The sequence below is a fragment of the Scyliorhinus canicula genome, chromosome 2 (assembly GCF_902713615.1).
Source record: "Scyliorhinus canicula chromosome 2, sScyCan1.1, whole genome shotgun sequence".
Lineage (NCBI taxonomy): Eukaryota > Metazoa > Chordata > Chondrichthyes > Carcharhiniformes > Scyliorhinidae > Scyliorhinus > Scyliorhinus canicula.
The window spans coordinates 49,341,433-49,361,896 of NC_052147.1; the positions used below are offsets into that span (position 1 = coordinate 49,341,433).

At 52.1% G+C, this 20,464-nt stretch overlaps 1 protein-coding gene across 3 annotated transcripts in view; it reads left to right on the top strand.

Annotated features, from left to right (window-relative positions):
- Window positions 1–20,464, top strand: part of LOC119953515 (60 kDa lysophospholipase-like) — a 161,869-nt gene that overhangs the window by 92,512 nt on the left and 48,893 nt on the right. For 2 of the 3 annotated variants that reach the window (XM_038777883.1, XM_038777897.1), the window contains exons 9-11: window positions 77–190; window positions 4,653–4,757; window positions 7,156–7,245. In XM_038777883.1, the coding sequence (XP_038633811.1) occupies window positions 77–190; window positions 4,653–4,757; window positions 7,156–7,245 (309 nt within the window). The remainder of the gene's footprint in view (window positions 1–76; window positions 191–4,652; window positions 4,758–7,155; window positions 7,246–20,464) is intronic. The other variant, XM_038777890.1, reaches the window with a different exon arrangement.

Genomic DNA, 20,464 nt, shown 5'->3' on the forward strand with positions numbered 1-20,464 from the left:
TGATTCCATCAAATGGTTTATATTCCTCTTATTTCAGCTGAAATTTGTTTCAAGTCCTGTGAATGTTTGATTTCAGGTTCTCACAGATGCAGGATTCATTTCTGGATGTGATATGACACCTGAAGCTTCTTTGGCCAAACTGTCTTATGTATTGGGTAAGACAGAACTGAGCATACAGGAGAAGAAGAAGGTGATGTATTTCACTCATAAAATAATGTTCTAGCGCTGTGCGCGCGCATACTTTTGAAAGGCTTACATTTTAGCCACATTAAGCAATGAAGAGCAGGCAACTTTCTCAAAGGATTAGCACCATATTTTTCCTGAGGTATTCATTGTCAGAACAATCTGGCAAATATCATATTCCCTTCACTCCCTGTAGTGAAATGTGTCGTTTATTATTGACAACAGTCTAACAAGGTAGGAATCTGGCAAATGATGTATCACAGAACGTGTTTATACTGAATGTTACACAGCATTGTACCACCTTTTATAGTATGGCTAGAATTTTGTCCTCTGGATGGGGCCCGAAAGGAGGTTGGGGTGCATTGTTGGCAACCCTGCTTCAGCCATCTGTGGAACCTAGAGTTGCATTTAACAGAATGCAGGCAATTGTTGCAAGGAAGGTCATTGGCCCCCAGCAACTGCTGGTCCACTCATCAGACTCGTCAGCACCATAAAGAGCAGTAGCCACTTCTGGGACTGCTAAGAAGGAGAGGATGTCATGGAAGCACACTGTCTTCCCAGCCAGCAAAATCAGTTCTGGGGTTGTAGGAGCTATCAGGCAGTCACTGGCATGGTGGGTGGTTGTGCGTTGGTGTAGGCAGTCAGTGCCTTTGGCACAGGGCCAGTTGGTGTTGTCATGGTTGCCATTCTGTGGGACAAAGGACACCTAAATAGGAGATCCCACTAAACCCCCTGGGAGACCTCCGAGATTTAATTGGCAGCTTCCCCATGTGCAGAAGGCCCACCAACCATTAGTAAAATGCCAGTGGTGGCAGTAAAAGACCCTTAATTGCCCCACCCCCACTTCCCATCCCAGAGGGCTGGCAAAATTCAGCCTTATTTTCGGTCTGTTGGTAAGCGACGTCTCTGAGGAGGGTTCATTTAGAATCAAATAGTGGCCCGAAATACCTCTTGATGGCACAAGCAGCAAGTTATGGCAAAATTCTTACCAATCTTCCCACGGCAAATTACACTGAACTACCTAAAAATTCCATTTGCATATGCTGGCACATTTTTTGAAAATGACATAAACAACCAAGACACAAGATAATAGGGCGCAGAACTTCGGCCATGTTATTACTTTAAGTCCCTTTAAGTTTGAAGCTTTCACTCATCAGTTTTGTACATGAGGCAGAACATACATAAATGAATGAACTTGTGAAACTTTTCCCATTTTAAATTATTCTGATGTCATAAAGACCCGAAGCGACAGCGACTCACTTTGCAAGTTTCATTGAGGAGAAATGCAAGGATTTTTTTTTTAAGTTGCCATAAGACACTTAAAATGTGAATCTGGATCATGTGGTGCCGAAATTCAGAAAATGTGTGGTCTCCAATTTTGTTTATTTAAGGCAGAGGATTTTGATGTTGGGTTTTGTCAAATCGGGGAACTAATCGAGGAAATTCGGGCTCAGCACATCAACGTATAGTGATGTAATGTCTCTGTAGATTCTTGATTTAGAGTGTAGTAAATTCACTTCCCTTTATTTTCGAACCATAGAAATCCTGCTGTGCAGATGGAGGTCATTCAGCCCATCGAGTCTGCACTGACCGAAAGAACACCCTACCTAGGCCCACTTCCCCACCCTATCCCTGTGACCCTGTAATCCCACCTAATCTGCACATTTCTAGACACTAAGGGGTAATTTAGCATGGCCAATCCACCTAAACTGTACAAGTTTGGACTGTGGGAGGAAACCGGAGTACCTGGAGGAAACCCACGCAGATAAGGGAGAGCGTGCAAACTTCACACAGACAATCACCCAAGTCCGGAATTGAACCTGGGACCCTGGCTCTGTGAGGCAGCAGTGCTAACCACTGTGCCACCGTACCTCCCATAACATAAACCTTCTAACATAGAGCTGAATTTTCTAGCCCTTCCTGCCAATGGGGATCTCCCAGTCCCACCAGAGGCGATTCCCCCACTCCGTGGCTGGTTCCTTGATGGCACATGGCCGGTGAATAACGCAAAATGCCGTTGGCATCGGAAGAACTGGAACACCCTGACACTGGCCAATGATGAGCTCCCTCCGCTGCTAGAAAACACATCGGGGTGGGAGGGGGGGGGGGGGGGGGGGGGAGGATTTGACCTGAAAATCTCAGCCATTGTATTCTTTAATATAATGGCATAACCCCAGGAAGTGAAAATAATCTTTCTATTTAACACAATACCAGATTTCTGAGTGACCCCAACCTTGTAATCACTTGTGTCTTATACCTGACCACTCCAGTTGCTTCCCTTTGAAGGAACATTTCCATAAAACGTCATATAAATATACGGTCAAGAAAAGGGAAACCAGCATTGAAATTCTTTTCACATGAAAAGAGCCCAACCCTTTAATTAAATGAAAGGAAGAAATTCTCTTGTGGTCAATTGGTCCAAGGATGTAATCAGATTCTTATGTGAATGAAATGAGCTACTGAATCTTTGTTGTAGCAATATATGTTTGAACTATATTATTGTGCTTGGGTGTAATAGAACATAGTACAGTACGGGCCCTTCAGCCCACAATGTTGAGCCAACCATTTATCCTAATCTAAGATTAACCTAACCTACACCCCTTCAATTTACTGCTGTCCATGTGCCTGTCTAAGAGTCGCTTAAATATCCCTAATGACTCTGACTCCACCACCTCTGCTGACATTGCATTCTCTGTGTAAAGAATCTACCTCTGACATCTCCCCTATACCTTCCTCCAATCACCTTAAAATATGTCCCCTCGTGACAGCCATTTCCACCCTGGGGAAAAGTCGCTGGCTATCCACTCTATCCATGCCTGTCATCACCTTGTACACCTCTATCAAGTCACCTCTCTGCCTTCTTCGCTCCAGTGAGAAAAGCCCTAGCTCCCTCAACCTTTCTTCATAAGACATGCCCTCCAATCCAGGCAGCATCCTGGTAATTCTCCTCTCTACCCTCTCCAAAGCATCCACAACCTTCCTATAATGAGGCGACCAGAACTGGACACAATGTTCCAAGTGTGGTCCAACTAGAGTTTTATAAAGCTGCAGCAAAACCTCGCGGCTCTTAAACTCAAACCCCCCATTAATGAAAGCGAACACACCATACGCCTTCTTAACAACCCTATCAACCTGGGAGACAACTTTGAGGGATTTATGTATGTGGACCCCAAGATCCCGCTGTTCCTCCACACTTCCAAGAATCCTGCCTTTCACCCTGTATTCAGCATTCAAATTCGACCTTCCAAAATGAATTACTTCACATTTATCAAGGTTGAACTCCATCTGCCACTTCTCAGCCCAGCTCTGCATCCTGTCAATGTCCTGCTGTAACCTGCAACAACCCTCATCGTGTCATCGGCAAACTTACTAACCCACCCTTCCACTTCCTCATCCAAGTCATTATAAAAACCACAAAGAGCAGAGGTCCCAGAACAGATCCTTGCAGGTCACCACTGGACACTGACCTCAGGGGGAATACTTTCCATCCACTACCACTTGCTGTCTTCTTTCGGCCAGCCAATTCTGTATCGGGACACCCAAATATCCCTGTATCCCATGCCCCCTAACTTTCTGAATGAGCCTACCATGGGGAACCTTATCAAATGCCTTACTGAAATCCATATACACTACATACACTGCCCGACCTTCATCAATGCGTCTCCTCACATCCTCAAAGAATTCAATGAGGCTTGTGAGGCATGACCTGCCCCTCACAAAGCCATGCTGACTATCTTTAATCAAACTATGTTTTTCAAAATAATCATAAATCCTATCTCTCAGAATCCTTTCCAATATTTTGCTCACCACAGATGTCAGACTGACTGGTCTGTAAATCCCAGGGATTTCCCTATTCCCTTTCTTGAACAGGGGAACAACATTCTCCTCCCTCCAATCATCTGGTACTACTCCAGCGGAGAGTGAGGACGCAAAGATCATCGCCAACACCTCAGCAATCTCCCCCCTCGCTTCCCATAGTAACCTTGGGTATATCCTATCTGGCCCATGGGACTTATCTATCCTGATGCTTTTCAAAATTTCCAGCACACCCTCCTTAATATCAACCTGTTCAAGCCTATTAACCTGGTTCACACTGGATGACCTGAGTGGAACAGATAAAGAAAATCAAATGGGAGAAATGCATGAATGACGGGATTGGATAACTTTTAGTCAGTGGTGGAAATTTTCTCGCAACCTATGTCCATTCATAATTCAAGGAAGCCTTTTCTGTTTTTTTGGATGATTTCCTCATTAATAACGACATTCTATGAATTTTTGGTCCAATACGTTTGTCCAGTTTATTATGTTACTGACTCGGTCCCCACTTAAACATATTCTATTGTGCTTGATAAAATCTAACATAATTATAACGGCCACCACTTTAATAGATGTTAGAAAAAGTCTTCTTAAAATCATTCTTTACATTGTCTAACTTTGCAACAATCTTTTGAAACATTGTTTTCTCCCAGATGCTATGTGAAAACCTGAGAGGGGAAATGAGTGGAAAGAATCCTCTTCAAGACCAGCAACAAATTCAAGCTACAGACGGGTCTCTTGCTGTCAGCTGCATGAAGGTAAACTTGATAGTCTAGATGATATAACATGAAAAAATTATAAACTGACCCTGTTATTTGACATTCTGATAGTTTAAAAGAGAAGGGGCGCAATCGAACCAAATCGGAACAGTGTTCCGGGACGAGCGCCTTTAGCCAGGTGTTTCCCGGTGTTTGCAATGCCAAGAAACACCACGCTATCTACCAGGACTTTGGTTCGATTGGGGGCATCAGCGGGCACTGTCAGTACACGTGAGGCCTCATGCAGGGCCTCCTTTGCACCTCCTCCTCCTCGGCCCGTTGGGCGGCTGGCTCTCCATCGTGGGCGGCTGCCTCCTGTTCCTCTGGAGCACGCTCCGCTGCTGCCCGCTCTGCTGCTGCCCGCTCTGCTGCTGCCCGCTCTGCTGCTGCCCGCTCTGCTGCTGCCCGCTCTGCTGCTGCCTGCTCTGCTGCTGCCTGCTCTACTGCTGCACGGTCTGCTGCTGCAGCTTCCTCCTCCTTGAGCAGTGCCAGCTCATACAGCTACAGGGCAACCCCCCAGGGCTGCGGCGACTAACAGAAAGGCCACCATTGCTGGTTGTGTTCCAATATCCATTGTCTGCTGGGGGGTGAAAGACCGACATGATGGCATGGTGCGTACCCCAAACAAGTTCAACGGGCTACGAGGTGCCTCCAGTTGGCACTCTGGGCTCTGCCATCGCAGATTTCGTCGCACCCCTGGCCCTGTCGGTGCCCGACACCATGGGGACTCCAGCTCTGGTGCCCGCTGGCCTTGCCTGCGGTAAGTTCCACGGTCCTGATCCCCCGTAGGGTCTACAATGGGTGTTTCCCTGGGTGGGCCGTCTGATGCCCCAACAGTTGGGTGGTGGGGGATATGGCAGAGGGTGGGGTGCGGGGGTGGGGGACACTCATTCGGCCGGTGTTACTCTGCAGATCCAGGGGCCAATGTGGGTGGTCAGTGGGCTGTGCAGCAAGATGGCTGCCTTGCAGGCCGTGGCAATGCCTGGGCACCGTCCCAATCCCATAGGGAGTCACCCAGGGCACCTCTCTCTCCTCGCCTTTGGGAGTTTGGCCCATTGGAGGTGGAGGATCGCGGAGGCCCTGGAGAATACCGTGTCGGGCCGCACTCAGTCCCGTTTCCTGCTCTGAGGAGCTCATGACGCATCCCGGGAACTCCTAACTCACCTATAAGGGAGTCCTCAGGGCCCCCCCCCCCAACACTCCAGGGCCTCTGCCTGGCACAGGACAAATGCCAGCCTGGCAACTTTGCAGAGCAACTGGGCACCTGCCAGTGCCCCTGCCAATGCCATCTTGGAAGTGCTAGGCTGGCACCCAGGTGGGGCTGCCAGGATGCCAGGCTGATTATTTTCCCATGGCAGGCATTAGGCCCAGACTGACATCTGGCCAAGGTGCCCCGGTGACACCAGCAGTGCCAGGGTGTCACCCTTTCCAGAGGGCAAGCACCCTGGGAGCGTCCGATCCCCCGGGCGACCCCCACAAGTTCCATTCTGTCTGCTCCCCATTTGTAGAGACCAGTACTGAACGGCACTCACCCAAGGTCTCCGAGGCAAAGGTGTTCGATCCCAATGCCTCGGGCACCTCCAGGCCAAAGAGGTAAATCCCAACGCCTCAGGTACCTCCGGGAAACGCACATAGCAGCTGGTGTGCTATCGCCAGGGGGCGGCGTGAATCCCACCCCGACGCCGGCTGCTGGATTCTCCAGCGCGGTTTTTCGGCGGGGAGAGAATCGCACTGCGCCAGTCGGGGGCCATTGGCAGCGATTTTCCGGCCTGCGATGGGCCGAGTGGCTGCCTGTTTTCGGCGGTTCCGGCCGGCGTAAAATACACCAGGTCTGTACCGGCGGGACCTGGCTCTGCGGGCGGCCTGCGGAGCCCTCGGGGAGGCACGGGGGGATCTGGCCGGGAGGGGGGCACAGTGGCCTGGCCCGCGATCGGGGCCCACCGATCTGCGGGCGGGCCTGTGCCGTGGGGGCACTCTTTCCCTCCGCATCGGCCGGTGTAACGGTCCGCCATGGCCGGTGCAGAGAAGAACCCCCCTGCGCATGCGCTGGGATGACGCTAGCACACGCTGGTGCTCCCGCGCATGCGCCAACTCGCGCTGGCCAGCGGAGGCCCTTTGGCGCCGGTTAGCTCGACGCCAACCCCGCCGGCGCCAGCCTGGCCCCTGAAGGTGCAGAGGATTCAACATCTTCCGGGCGGCCCAATGCCGGAATGGTTCACGCCACTCCTCGGCGCCGGTGCAGCCGCCCCGCCGCGTAGGGGAGAATCCCGCCCTTAGTGTCTGAAATATTAAAGTTAATTCATATGAATATATAAAAGAATATTTAATGTTTGAAATTTCTTTTTAATCAATGAATATAGAATGATTTTATATGTAACAAGCTTCTGTTTTCTTTCAGCAGTCTCACGAAGGTGCTCTGACTCCTTCGGTGGCTTGTCTCGCGGCAAAGGCCGGTGATATTGATGCATTGGAAGCTATACTGGATACGGTAAAGAAGGCAAAATACAGCAAATCAGACAGCATCTGAGGGGAAAACATGAGAAATAACAATTCCAGCATGGATGCCTTGTGAAAATTGTTCTGATAAAAGGGTCCAGTGTCAAAGTGTGAACTACCCTGTTTCTCCACTAGAAGGATCTGTATTTCCTGAATTTTCCAATGGATTTTGTAGTTGAAGCTGACGTCATCACTTAACATCTAAAAGACGGCAAACTATTTACACAGAAATCACATGACAGAAACTAGTCGTTTACCCCATCTAGTCCGAATGTTGTTTATTCGAGCAGTGGGCTGAATCCCATTTTACACGGGGCTTTTTTCCATTGTGGCTTGTCAGTATACAAGTATTTTATAAAAGTCCAGAAATCAGTGAAGTTAATAGACCAGGAACCTGGGGTGCAATTCTCCGTTCCTGAGACTAAGGGCGGAATTCTCCACAACGGCCGACGCCGTCGTGAAACCTGGAGTGTTTCACGACGCCGTCGGAGGCCGCTCCTCGCCCTCTATTCTCCCCCCCCCTCCCCGGGGGGGCTAGGAGCGGTGTTTCGTGAAACTCGGCCGCCGGGCCTTGACGCTGGTGACAAGGCGGCGCACCGATAATGACGCGGCCGGCGGCGCCAAATGACGTCAGCCGCGCATGCGCAGGTTGGCCGGCACCAACCTGCGCGTGCGCGGTTGCCGTCTTCCCCTCTGCTGCCCCGCAAGACGTGGCGGCTTGATCTTGTGGAGCGGCGGAGGGGAAAGAGTGCGTCTCTTGGAGACGCCGGCCCGACGATCGGTGGGCACCGATCGCGGGCCAGTCCCCTCCTGGGCACGGCCGTGGTGCTCGATCCCCTCTCTGCCCCCCACAGGCCCCAAACTTACCTTTCGTGCTATGTTCACGCCGGCAGCGACCAGGTCCCGAATAGGTCGGGAACGGCAGGCCATTCGGGCCGGAAAATCGCGGGGCGTGCTCATTTGGTGAATTCAGAATTATAAATGTTTTCAGTCATGACTTTAACCTGATGTGCTTCTGTTAAAAGGTGTTTCTTTTGTAAGTCTTCTGGATGTTAAAAGGACAGCGCAAGCATTACTTAGTGTTGTATTCTTTGGAGGTTGTATTTGAATTAATGGTTGCTAAGATGTTCACTGTATGTTTTAAAAAGGTTAACTTGAGTTCATAGACTAAACATTATTTTGCTTTTAAAACATACTTTTCCGACTTCCGGTGGTGGCGATGACAGAGTAGGTCGCACATTTGGTGGCTCCCGCTCCAACTGGACTTTTGGAGCTTTCCCCCTGACTTTTTTGCACTTTTGAGCACTGGATTGTCGGCAAAGGCAATCAGGCACTGGTTCCATACACTGGTGTATGGAACAAAGAACTGGAAGGTCTTGAATAGGGAGAAATAAAAAGGCAAGCAAGAGCTGGGTGGAGGCTGCAGCAGATAACAAAATGGCTGATGTCCGGACCCCTGTTGCGGCGGCCCAGCCAATAATGGAGCAGTTGATGCAGGTCATTCGAGAGGGCTTCACCACGCTGAAACGGGACAGTCTAGACCCGGTTAAGGAATCGATCGATCGGCTGGAACGCAGGCTGGATGCCCAGGATCAGACGATCCAGAAGCTGGAGAAAGCGTGGCGGATCAGGAGGAGTCCCAAACGGGGGTGGAGATGGAGGTGGGAATGCCGAAGGAACAACAAAAAAAAGGCTTCTGGAGAAGGTAGAGGACCTGGAGAATAGGCTGGCAGAACCTATGAATTGTCAGTCTCCCGGAGGGGGCTGAGGGAGTGGATGCTGCCACACTTGTTGCGGAGATGTTCCAGAAGCTTTTGGGGGTGCAGGCTTTTCCCCGACTGTTGGAGGTGGATAGGGCGTACAGATCGCTGGCGAGGCAGCCGCGGCCCGGAGGATCCCCCCCCCCCCGGGCGATGGTGGGCAGGTTCCATAGCTCCTGGACAAGGAGTGTGTTCCCCAGTGGGCCAAGCGTACGCGGAGCTGCACATGGGACAAGAGCATCCTGCGTGTCTACCAGGATCTGAGCGTGGAGGTGGCCAGAAGGAGGGAAAGCTAAAAGCAAGTCAAGGAGATCCTGTTCAAGACGCAGGTGAAGTTTGGGCTGCTTTACCCTGCGCGTCTTTGGGTTATACACGAGGACCAGTACCATTATTTCGAGTCGCCAGAGGACGCGATGGACTTTGCTAAGAGAAAAGGGCTGCTGCCGAACTGAGAACTTTTTGATTCAAGTTGCAACGTCTTGAGTGATGTATGTTTTTCTTGATTTCTGCTTTTTGGTTTTCTCTCTTCTGTATTTGGGTTCTGATGGAGATGGGGGAAGTAAAAGTTATTCGGGTTTTGGGTTTTCTGTGTTTTGGTGGGGGTGGATGTCAGTGCCTTTCACTTTGTATTAGTTTGAATTGCACTATTGCGGGGGTTTTCTTTGTTCTTTTTCTGGGCGATTGTTTGAGGATGGCTTGATCAGGGAACTGGTTTCGATGGGCGGGGGGGAAGTGGCCGGGGGGGGGAAGGGAGCGAGGGAACAATAGGTGAGAGACTTTTCGACGCGGGAGTCGAGAGCCACCAGGCTAGCTGGGTGAGCTAGTCTACGGAATCAAAGTGGGGGGGGGTGTGCATATAGTTAGTTTATGGCATGGGTTAGATTACAGGGGGTTGTTGTTAGGTTGGGGGGGGGGGGGGGTAGTTGCTCTGCTGATGAGGGAGCGACTTGGGCTGAGAGACAAGAGAGGAGGTCGGGGGTGGGGGCTGCCAGGATGTGGGCCTAGGGAGGCGCGGCGGCTGGGCTGGGGGCGGGACCAGACCAAGGGGGATGGCTGATCGGGGGGGGGGGTACCTGGGGGAGGGGGGGGGGGGGGGTACGGGGCCCCCCAACTAGGCTGATCACCTGGAATGTTAGAGGGTTAAATGGGCCGATCAAGAAGGCGCGTGTGTTCGCGCATCTGAGGGTTCGGCAGACTGACGTGATAATGTTGCTGGAGACAGACCTGAAAGTAGCTGATCAGGTTAGATTAAGGAAGGGCTGGGTTAGTCAGGTCTTCCATTCGGGACTGGACACTGAGACCTGAGGGGTTGTGATTTTGATTAATAAACGGGTGCAATTTGAGGTGGGCAGTACAGTGTCGGATGGGGGAGGTTGTTAGTCATGGTTAGTGGTAAGCTTGAAGGGGTGAAGGTAGTTTTGGTTAATGTGTACGCCCCAAATTGGGATGATGTGGAATTTATAAAGAGACTGCTGGGGAAGATACCCGACCTGAACTCGCACAAGTTGGCTATGGGAGGTGATTTTAATACAGTCCTTGATCCAGGCCTGGACCGGTCGTGTTCAAAAACGGGTAGGGTGCCGGCAATGGCAAAGGAGCTGATAGGGTACATGGAGCAGATGGGGTGAGGGGGGGGGGGGGTGTTGACCCATGGGGGTTTAGGCAGCCAACGGGGAAGGAGTTCTCGTTCTACTCGCACATTCATAAAGTTTATTCCCGGATCGATTTTTTTCATCATGAGCAGGGATTTACTGACTGGGGTTGTGGATGCGGGTTATTCGGCGATCGCTATTTCGGATCATGCTCCACATTGGGTCGACCTGCAGGTCAGTGAGAAAAGCTTTCAGCGCCCGCAATGGAGGTTAGATGTTGGATTGTTGGCAGATGAGGCGGTGTGCGAGAGGCTGAGGAAATGTATGCAAAATTACCTGCAGGTCAATAACACGGGGGAAGTCTCAGCAGCGGTGGTCTGGGAGGCACTGAAGGCAGTGGTGAGAGGAGAGCTGATCTCAATCCGGGCTCATAGGGACAGGACAGATAGGGCAGAGACGGACCGACTGGTAAAGGAGATCTGAAGGATAGATAGGAGGTATGCGGAGACCCCGGGGGTAGAGCTTTTAAGGGAACGGCGGAGGTTGCAAGCTGAGTTTGGTGTATTGTCCACAGGTAAGGTGGTGGAGCAGCTTAGGAAGGTGAGGGGTGCGATTTATGAGCGTGGGGAGAAAGCCAGTAGAATGCTGGCACAGCAGCTTTGGAAGAGGGAGGCGGCCAGGGAGGTAGGGAAGGTGGTCGACAGGGATGGAAACTTGGTGAGGGACTCGGTAGGGCTGAACAAGGTGTTCAGGGACTTTTACAGTAGGCTTTACAGCTTGGAACCCTCCATGGGGCCGGAAGGGATGAAGTGCTTTTTGGATGGACTGACTTTCCCAAGAGTAGAGAGGGAGCTGGTAAATGGGTTGGGGGCCCCGATCAAGGCCAAAGAGATATCTGGGGGCTTGAAGGCCATGTAGTCAGGTAAAGCCCCGGGGCCGGACGGGTACCCGGTGGAGTTCTATAAAAAGTTCTCCAGGATAGTGGGCTGATGCTGGTCAAGGTTTTTAATGAGGCAAGAGACAGAAGGGTTTTACCCCCGACGATGTCACAGGCCACTACATCGTTGATACTGAAACGGGACAAGAACCCGGAGGCATGTGGGTCCTATAGGCCGATCTCCCTGCTTAATGTAGATGCCAAACTTTTGGCCTCTAGGATTGAGGATTGTGTGCCAGATGTTATTATGGAGGACCAAACCGGGTTTGTCAAGGGCAGGCAGTTGGTGGCCAACGTAAGAAGGCTGCTAAATGTGATCATGATACCCCCGGAGAGGAGGGAGGTGGAGGTAGTTGTGGCGATGGATGAGGAAAAGACTTTTGACCAGGTGGAGTGGGACTATTTATGAGAGGTGCTGGGACAGTTCGGGAAGGGTTTTATCGACTGGGTCAGTAAGGGACAGTTTCAGGTATTTAGGGATACAAGTGGCGCAGGACTGGGGTCGGTTACACAAGTTAAACTTGTCCCGGTTGGTGGAGCAGATGAGGGGCGAGTTTCGGAGATGGGATTTGCTCCCGTTGTCGCTAGCTGGGAGAGTGCAGATGGTGAAAATGACGGTCCTCCCGAGATTCTTGTTCGTATTTCAGTGACTCCCCATTTCATTCGGCGTGTTTTTTAAAGAGGGTCAATAAAATTATCTTGGGCTTTGTGTGGGCGGGTAAGTCCCCGTGAGTGAAGAAGGTGATGCTTGAGCGGAACTAGGGGGAAGGGGGTTGGCACTGCCGAATCTCAGCAATTATTATTGGGTGGCTAACATAGCCATGATAAGGAAGTGGGGGGTAGGGGCAGGGTCGGTTTGGGAGCGGATGGAGGCAGCTTCGTGTAAGGGCACCAGTCTCGGGGCGTTGGTAACGGCACCTCTGCCGCTCCCGCCGGCACGGTACTCCACCAGCCCTGTAGTGGGGGCAGCCCTGGGGGTCTGGGGTCAGTGGAGGACGCACGTGGGGGAAGTGGGAGCATCGGTTTGGTCCCCAATTTGTGCCAATCACCGATTCGCCCCGGGGAATATGGATGGGGGGGTTCCGAATATGGCGGAGAGCAGGGATTGAGAGGATGGGGGATCTGTTTATAGAAGGGAGCTTTCCGAGAATGAGGGCGCTCGAGGAGAAGTTTGGGTTGGCGAGGGGGAACGATTTCAGGTACTTGCAGGTGCGGGACTTTTTGCGTAGACGGGTACCATCCTTCCCACGCCTGCCACTAAGTGGGATCCAGGACAGGGTAGTTTCTCCAGAGGATGGGTGGGGGAGGAGAGGATGTCTATAAAGAACTTATGGGGGCAGAGGAGACGCAGACCGAGGAGTTGAAGCGTAAGTGGGAGGAGGAGCTTGGAGGGGAGATAGAGGGTGGCCTATGGGCGGACGCGTTGAGCAGAGTCAACGCGATCGCAACATGCACCAGGCTCAGCCTGATCCAATTCAAGGTTGTCCACTGGGCCCACATGACAGTGGCCCGGATGAGTAGATTCTTTGGGTTGGAGGACAGGTGTGCAAAATGTGCGGGAGGACCAGCGAACCATGTCCACATGTTCTGGGCATGTCCAAAACTTAGGGGGTACTGGCAGGGGTTTGCAGACGTCATGTCCAGAGTATTGAAAACAAGGGTGGCGATGAGTCCAGAGGTGGCGATGTTTGGGGTTTCGGAGGACCCGGGAGTCCAGGAGGAGAAAGAGGCTGATGTTCTGGCCTTTACTTCCCTGGTAGGCCGGAGACGGATACTGCTACCTTGGAGGGACTCAAAGCCCCCGAAGTCGGAGACCTGGCTATCAGACATGGCGAGCTTTCCCGGCCTAGAGAAGATTAAGTTCGCTCTGAAAGGGTCGCTGTTAGGGTTCACCCGGAGGTGGCAACCATTCATCAACTTCTTCGCTGAGAATTAATCGTCAGCAGAGGGGAGGGGGGGGGGGGGGGGGGTACGGTAGTGTAGAGTAGGGGGTCAATATCACGTGGAACGTGAGGGGCCTGAATGGGCCGGTCAAGACGTCCCGGGTGTTCTCGCACCTAAAGGGGTTGAAGGCCGACGTGGCCATGTTGCAGGAGACGGACTTAAAACTCGCTGACCAGACGAGGTTGAGGACAGGATGGGTAGGCCAGGTGTTTCACTCGGGGTTAGACTCAATGACCAGAGGGGTGGCAATTTTGGTTAGTAAACGAGTGGCGTTTGAGGCAGGGAGCATCATGGCGGACAAGGGGGGGCAGGTACATAATGGCAAGCTGCAGGGGGGCGGAGTTGTATTAGTGAATGTGTATGCCCCGAACTGGGACAATGCAGACTTCATGAGGCGTGTGATGGGTAGGATCCTGGACTTGGAGTCTACTAACTTGATTATGGGAGGGGACTTCAATACGGTCTTGGATCCGGTCTTGGACCGTTCCAAGTCCAGGTCGGGAAAGAGGCCGGCGGCGGCCAGGGCCCTGTGGGAGTTCATGGATCAGATGGGGGCATGAACCCGTGGAGATTCACACGGCCAAGGGCGAAGGAGTTCTCCTTTTTCTCCCATGCCCATAAAGTGTACTCGCGGATTGACTTTTTTGTGCTGAGCAGGGCGTTAATCCCGAGGGTGGAGGGGGTTGAATACTCAGCCATTGCGGTCTCTGACCATGCCCCGCACTGGGTGGACCTGTGACTGGGGGAGGAGCGGGGGCAGCGCCCTCTCTGGAGACTGGATGTGGGGCTGCTGGCGGATGAAGAGGTGTGTGGGCGGATAAGGAGGAGCATTGAGAACTATGTGGCAGCGAATGACACAGGGGAGGTAACAGCAGCAGTGGTTTGGGAGGCTATGAAGGCGGTCATTAGGGGGGAGTTAATTTCAATTAGGTCCCACAGGGTGAAGGAGAGGGCAGAGAGGGAGAGGTTGGTGGGAGAGATACTTATAGTGGACAGGAAGTACGCGGAGGCCCAGGAGGGGGGCTGCTAAACGAGCGCCAGAAACTGCAGACGGAGTTCGACTTGCTGACCACTGGGAAAGCGGTGGCACATTTGAGGAAAGTGAAAGGGGCAGTCTACGAGTATGGGGAGAAGGCAAGTAGGATGCTGGCGCACCAATTGCGCAGGAGGGAGGCGGCCAGGGAGATCGGGGAGTGCGGGATAAGGAAGGCCACACGGTGTTGAGCCCAGAGAGGGTCAACAAAGTCTTCAGGGAGTTCTACGGGAAGCTGTAAGAGTCGGAACCCCCGAGGGGAGGGGAATGGATGAAGCAATTTATGGACCGATTCAGGTTCCCGAGGGTGGAAGCAGAGCGGGTGGAGGAGTTGGGGGCCCCGATTGAGTTGTAGGAGGTAGTTAAGGGCTGGCAAGCATGCAGTCGGGCAAGGCCCCAGGGCCGGATATAGATATAGAATTTACAGTGCAGAAGGAGGCCATTTGGCCCATCGAGTCTGCACCGGCCCTTGGAAAGAGCACCCTACCCAAGCCCACACCCCCACCCTATCCCCATAACCCAGTAACCCCACCCAACACTAAAGGCAATTTTGGACTAAGGGCAATTTATCATGGCCAATCCCCCTAACCTGCACATCTTTGGACTGTGGGAGGAAACCGGAGCACCCGGGGGAAACCCACGCAGACACGGGGAGGATGTGCAGACTCCGCACAGTGACCCAAGCCGGGAATCGAACCTGGGACCCTGGAGCTGTGAAGCAATTGTGCTAACCACTATGCTGCCGTGCTGCCCCAAATGGCTTCCCTGTAAAATTCTATAAGAAGTTCTCGGAGCTGCTGAGTCCACTCCTGCTAAGAACCTTTTAATGAGGCAAAGGAGAGAGGAACCCTCCCCCCGATTTCACTTATTTTGAAGAAGGAGAAGGATCCGCTCCAATGTGGGTCCTACAGGCCGATATCGCTCCTGAATGTAGACACTAAATTGCTGGCAAAGATTCTGGCCACCAGAATAGAGCATTGTGTCCCGGGAGTGATTGAGGAGGACCAGACGGGTTTCGTTAAGGGCAGGCAACTGAACACAAATGTGCGGAGGCTCCTGAACATTATCATGATGCCCTCGGAAGGGGGGGAGGGGGGGATCTAGAAGTAGTGGCTGCAATGGATGCAGAGAAGGCCTTTGGCAGGGTGGAGTGGGAGTACCTGTGGGCAGCGTTAAGCAGGTTTAGATTTGGTGAGGGATTCATAGGGTGGGTCAAGCTACTGTATCAGGCTCCTGTAGCGAGTGTGTCCACGAACCAGCTACGGTCGGAGTATTTCAGGCTGCACCGGGGGACGAGGCAGGGGTGCCCCCTGTCCCCGCTGCTGTTTGCCCAGGCAATTGAGCCGTTGGCCATAGCGCTCAGGACTTCAAGGGACTGGAGGGGGCTGTTGCGCGGGGGGGGGGGGGGGGGGGGGGGGGGGGGGGAGCACCGGGGCTCCCTTTACGCGGATGACCTGTTGTTGTACATTTCGGACCCGCTAGAGGGAATGGGGGAGGTCATGCGGATCCTAAAGGACTTTGGGAGCTTTTCCGGGTACAAGTTGAACGTGGGGAAGAGTGAGCTGTTCGTGGTCCATGCTAGGGGCCAGGAGGAGAGACTGGGGGAGCTCCTGCTCAAGATAGTGGAGAAGAGTTTTCGGTACTTGGGGATACAAGTGGCTAGGAACTGGGATGCCCTGCACAGGCTCAACTTAACCCGGCTGGTGGAGCAGATGGAGGGAGATTTTAAAAGGTAGGACATGCTCCCGCTTTCCCTGGCGGGCTGGGTGCAGACTGTGAAGATGACGGTTCTCCCCAGGTTCCTCTTTGTTTTTCAGTGCCTCGCCATTTTCATCCCCAAGTCCTTTTTTAAGCTGGTGAATAGGATTGTTACGGGATTTGTGTGGGCGAATAAAAGGGCATTCTTGGAGCGTAATGGGGAGGGGGAGGACTGGCTCTGCCGAACTTCTGCAGCTATTATTGGGCAGCCAATGTGGCCATGACTAGGAAGTTGATGATGGAGGTGGGGGCGGCGTCATGCAGAGGCACCAGCCTGGGGGCACTAGTCACAGTGTCGCTGCCGTTCCGACCTGGAACGCTTTGTCCCTGCCATAGGGCCCTATCTTTGTGGCTTTGTTTTTGGTTCCCCCGTTCTCTGTCCTGACTGTGTCTGTTTCCCCCCCCCCCCCCCCCCCCTTTCCTCCTTCTTCCTATTCTTTAGTGCCTTCGTAGCTCCTATGCGTCCCCGTCCCCTCACCTCCCCTCACTCTATTGCTCGTTGGCTTCAAACAAGTCTTGGAACAAGTTGGTGAATGGTTTCCACGTGGAAACACTCTTCCGACCCTTGGATGGTGAATTTGATTTTCTCCAGGTGGAAAAATTCCGACAGGTTGTCCAGCCAGTCTGTGGCTTTGGGTGGCGATGCTGATCGTCAGCCAAGCAGGATTCTTGGGTGGGTGATTACGGAAGCAAAGGCAAGGACGTTGCCCCCCCCCCCGCCCATAAATAGTTCTGGCTGGTCTGATACCCGAGGAGTGCATAGAACATAGAACAGTACAGCACAGAACAGGCCCTTCGGCCCTCGATGTTGTGCCGAGCAACTATCACCCTACTCAAACCCACGTATCCACCCTATACCCGTAACCCAACAACCCCCCCTTAACCTTACTTATTAGGACACTACGGGCAATTTAGCATGGCCAATCCACCTAACCCACACATCTTTTGACTGTGGGAGGAAACCGGAGCACCCGGAGGATACCCACGCACACACGGGGAGGACGTGCAGACTCCGCACAGACAGTGACCCAGCCGGGAATCGAACCTGGGACCCTGGAGCTGTGAAGCATTTATGCTAACCACCATGCTACTGTGCTGCAGACTGTGGCTTGGGTCCATCCTCGCCCCTACAATCTTAGACATTGCTTCAAAGAAGGCTGTCCAGTGCCCCATCCATCTGGGGCATGCCCAGAACATATGATGTGGTTTGCCAGGCCTCCTTGCCACCATTCACACTTGCCCTCCATCTCTAAGAAGAACCTGCTCATTCGAGTTCTAGTTAAGTGTGCTCCGTGCACCACTTTCAATTGCATGAGGCTTAGCCTTGAGCAAGTGGAGGGAGATGCAGTTGGCCCTGTTCAGTGCTTCGCTCCAGAGTCCCCACCCTATTTCAATCCCCAGTTCTTCCTCCAATTTTTCCTGTGTCCCATCCAACAGGTCCCCGCAGTACCCCAAATTGCCTTGCATCCAGTAGTTCCTCTAACATTGAATGTCTCAGCGTCTGTGCGTATGTCGTTGTCTCCTTGTGGAGGAGGTTCTTCACCTGTAGGTGTCGCAGTTCTTCCGTTCAGTAGTTGTCGTTTTTTGTCAGTTCCTCTAACATCGCTAGTCTGTCCACTGTATAGAAGTCCCTGACAGTCAGCGTCCCCCCGTCCTGTCTCCATCTCTGAAAGGTTGCATCCATCATGGCTGACGTGAACTTGTGGGTGCTGCATATGGGGGGCCATAGTTGACATTTCGGTTAGCCCGAAGTACTGTTTCAGTTGATTCCAGGTTCGGAGAGTGTGGCTACCACCATTGGGCTTGTTGAGTGCTTGGCTGGCGGGGATGGGAGTGCCGCTCTGGCAAGGGCTAGGAGGGTCGTCCCTGTGCAGGAGCACTCCTCCATCCTCGCCCATTCCGTTTCCGGTTCTTTCACCCACCCCCTCACCCTTTCTGCTGTGGCTACCCAGTGGTAGTATTGTAGGTTTGGGAGGGCCAGCCCCCCCCCCCCCCCCCCATACTTATTTTTCTCTGTAGGACCTTCTTGGGGATCCATGGGATGTTTCTCCCCACCTCCGCCCACCACACACACACACACACACACACAAACGCCATGATCGTTTTGTCGACTGAGTTAAAGAAGGCCTTGGGGGAGTACATTGGTATGGATCTGAACAGGAAGAGGAACCTGGGCAGTACGTTCATCTTGATTGTCTGTACCTTCCCCGTCAGGGCGAGCGGGAGTGTGTCCCATCTCTGTAGGTCCTTCTTTACTTCCTCCGCCAGATTGGTCAGGTTCCACTTGTGGATCCGTGTCCAGTCATGGGCAATCTGGATCTCCACATAGCATTGGGCTTGTATGAATGGTAGTCCCATCAACTCTGCCCCTACCTTTTTGGGTTTGCAGGGACGTCTTCACTCTTGCTTAGGTTGAGTTTGTAGCCTGAGAAAGCTCGACACTTGCTCAGGAGTTTCATGTTCCCTTCCATGTTGGTTTGTGGGTCCGAGATGGAGAGGAGCGGATGATCCGCATAGATGTGAGACTCTACTCTCTGTCTCCTCTTCGGATTCCATTCCAGTTTTCGCCCTCTGAGGGCGATCACCAATAGCTCGATTGCCAGGGCGAATAGGGGTGGAGAAAGCGGGCATCCCTGCCTTGTGCCTCTGTGCAGCTGGAAGTATTCACAGCTGGTGGTGTTGGTCTGAACGCTCGCCATGGGGGGCATTGTACAGGAGTTCCACCCATGAGGTGAACTCTGTCCCAGCCCAAATCACTCTAGTACCTCAATGAGGTACTTCCACACAAATCTGTCGAAGGCCTTTAGTGCACCCAGGGAAGTGATCATCTCTGGTGTTCTCTCCCCAAATGGGGTCATTATCACGTTCAGCAGTTTCCTGATGTTTGCTGTGAGCTGTCTACCCTTAACAAAGCCTGTCTGGTCTTCTGCGACCACCTCCGGTACACAGTTCTCCAGTCGTTTGGTCAGGATTTTTGCGAGTATTTTCGCATCCACATTGAGCAATGATATGGGTCTGTAGGATCCACTTCAGTTGAGTCTTTGTCTTTCTTTGGTATCAGTGATATAGTGGCTTGTGCTAGCGTTGAAGGGAATCTACAAACATCTCCCACAGGTGCAGGGCCAGCGCTACCGCAAATCTTTTGTAGAAGTCAGCCGAGAACCCATCAGGTCCTGGCGCCTTCCCTGCCTCCATGTAGTTGATGCTCACCATGACTTGTCCCAGTTCTAGCAGTTCTTCCAGCCCCTCCTCCTATTTTCCCCACACGATTGGCATATCCCGTCTATCGAGGACTGTTTCATCTCTGAGTCCCCGTCGAGGGGTTCTGAGGTGTAAAACCCTCGGTAGAAGGCCTTCAATGCTTTGTTGGCCTTTTTTGATTCGGCTACGAGTCTGCCTTTGGTATCCTTCACCTGCGCTATCTCCCTTGTGGCTGTTCTGCTTTATCAGCTGGTGAGCCAGCAGGCAGCTGTTTTTTCTCTGTGTTCAGAGAAGATCCCCTGTGTCTGGCAGAGTTGGTGCACTGCTTTCATGGTGGATAACAGGTTAAAGTCTAGCATCTGTTCAGTATTTACTGTTCTCTTCGAGTTATGTTACTTCCGATCAGTAGTCACACATGCGGCTTGTTTATGCTAAACTCTTGTAAAAAATATCATCTTCAAATAGATAAGAGATGATTCAGATTTTCGAGATGCAGGTGTTTTCTGATCAAATTCAAAATATAAAGCACTCGTTTTCCTTTGTAAACTTCAGCTCAAGTATATTTTGCGCGATTAATGTTATTATTTTCAGATTGACAGCACCGAAGGTACTTTTTATCTATTTTTCCTCCAATTCTTCCCCTCTCTCTGAAAGGCATATTTAGATGTAGATTTCCTAGCCCTTCATTCATAGTGTGGGAGCTTGTACAATGATTGCCAATAGGCTATTCAGATATTGAATGCATCGCAGTCGAGCTCAATTCCATGCTCACTGGAGATCAGACTTGGGAATCACGGGTTAGTGGTCAAAAGTCGAGCCGGTTAGATGAATTGATGTGTTGAGCATAAACACCAACTATTTGGCCCCAATACCTGTGTCTGTGCTGCAAATATTAAGTAAACCATGGCTATTTTCTCCACACCTCGGTTCAGGCATACTGAGACCAATTTTGTATTCCAGTGGGTTCATGTCATGAGATCAGATGG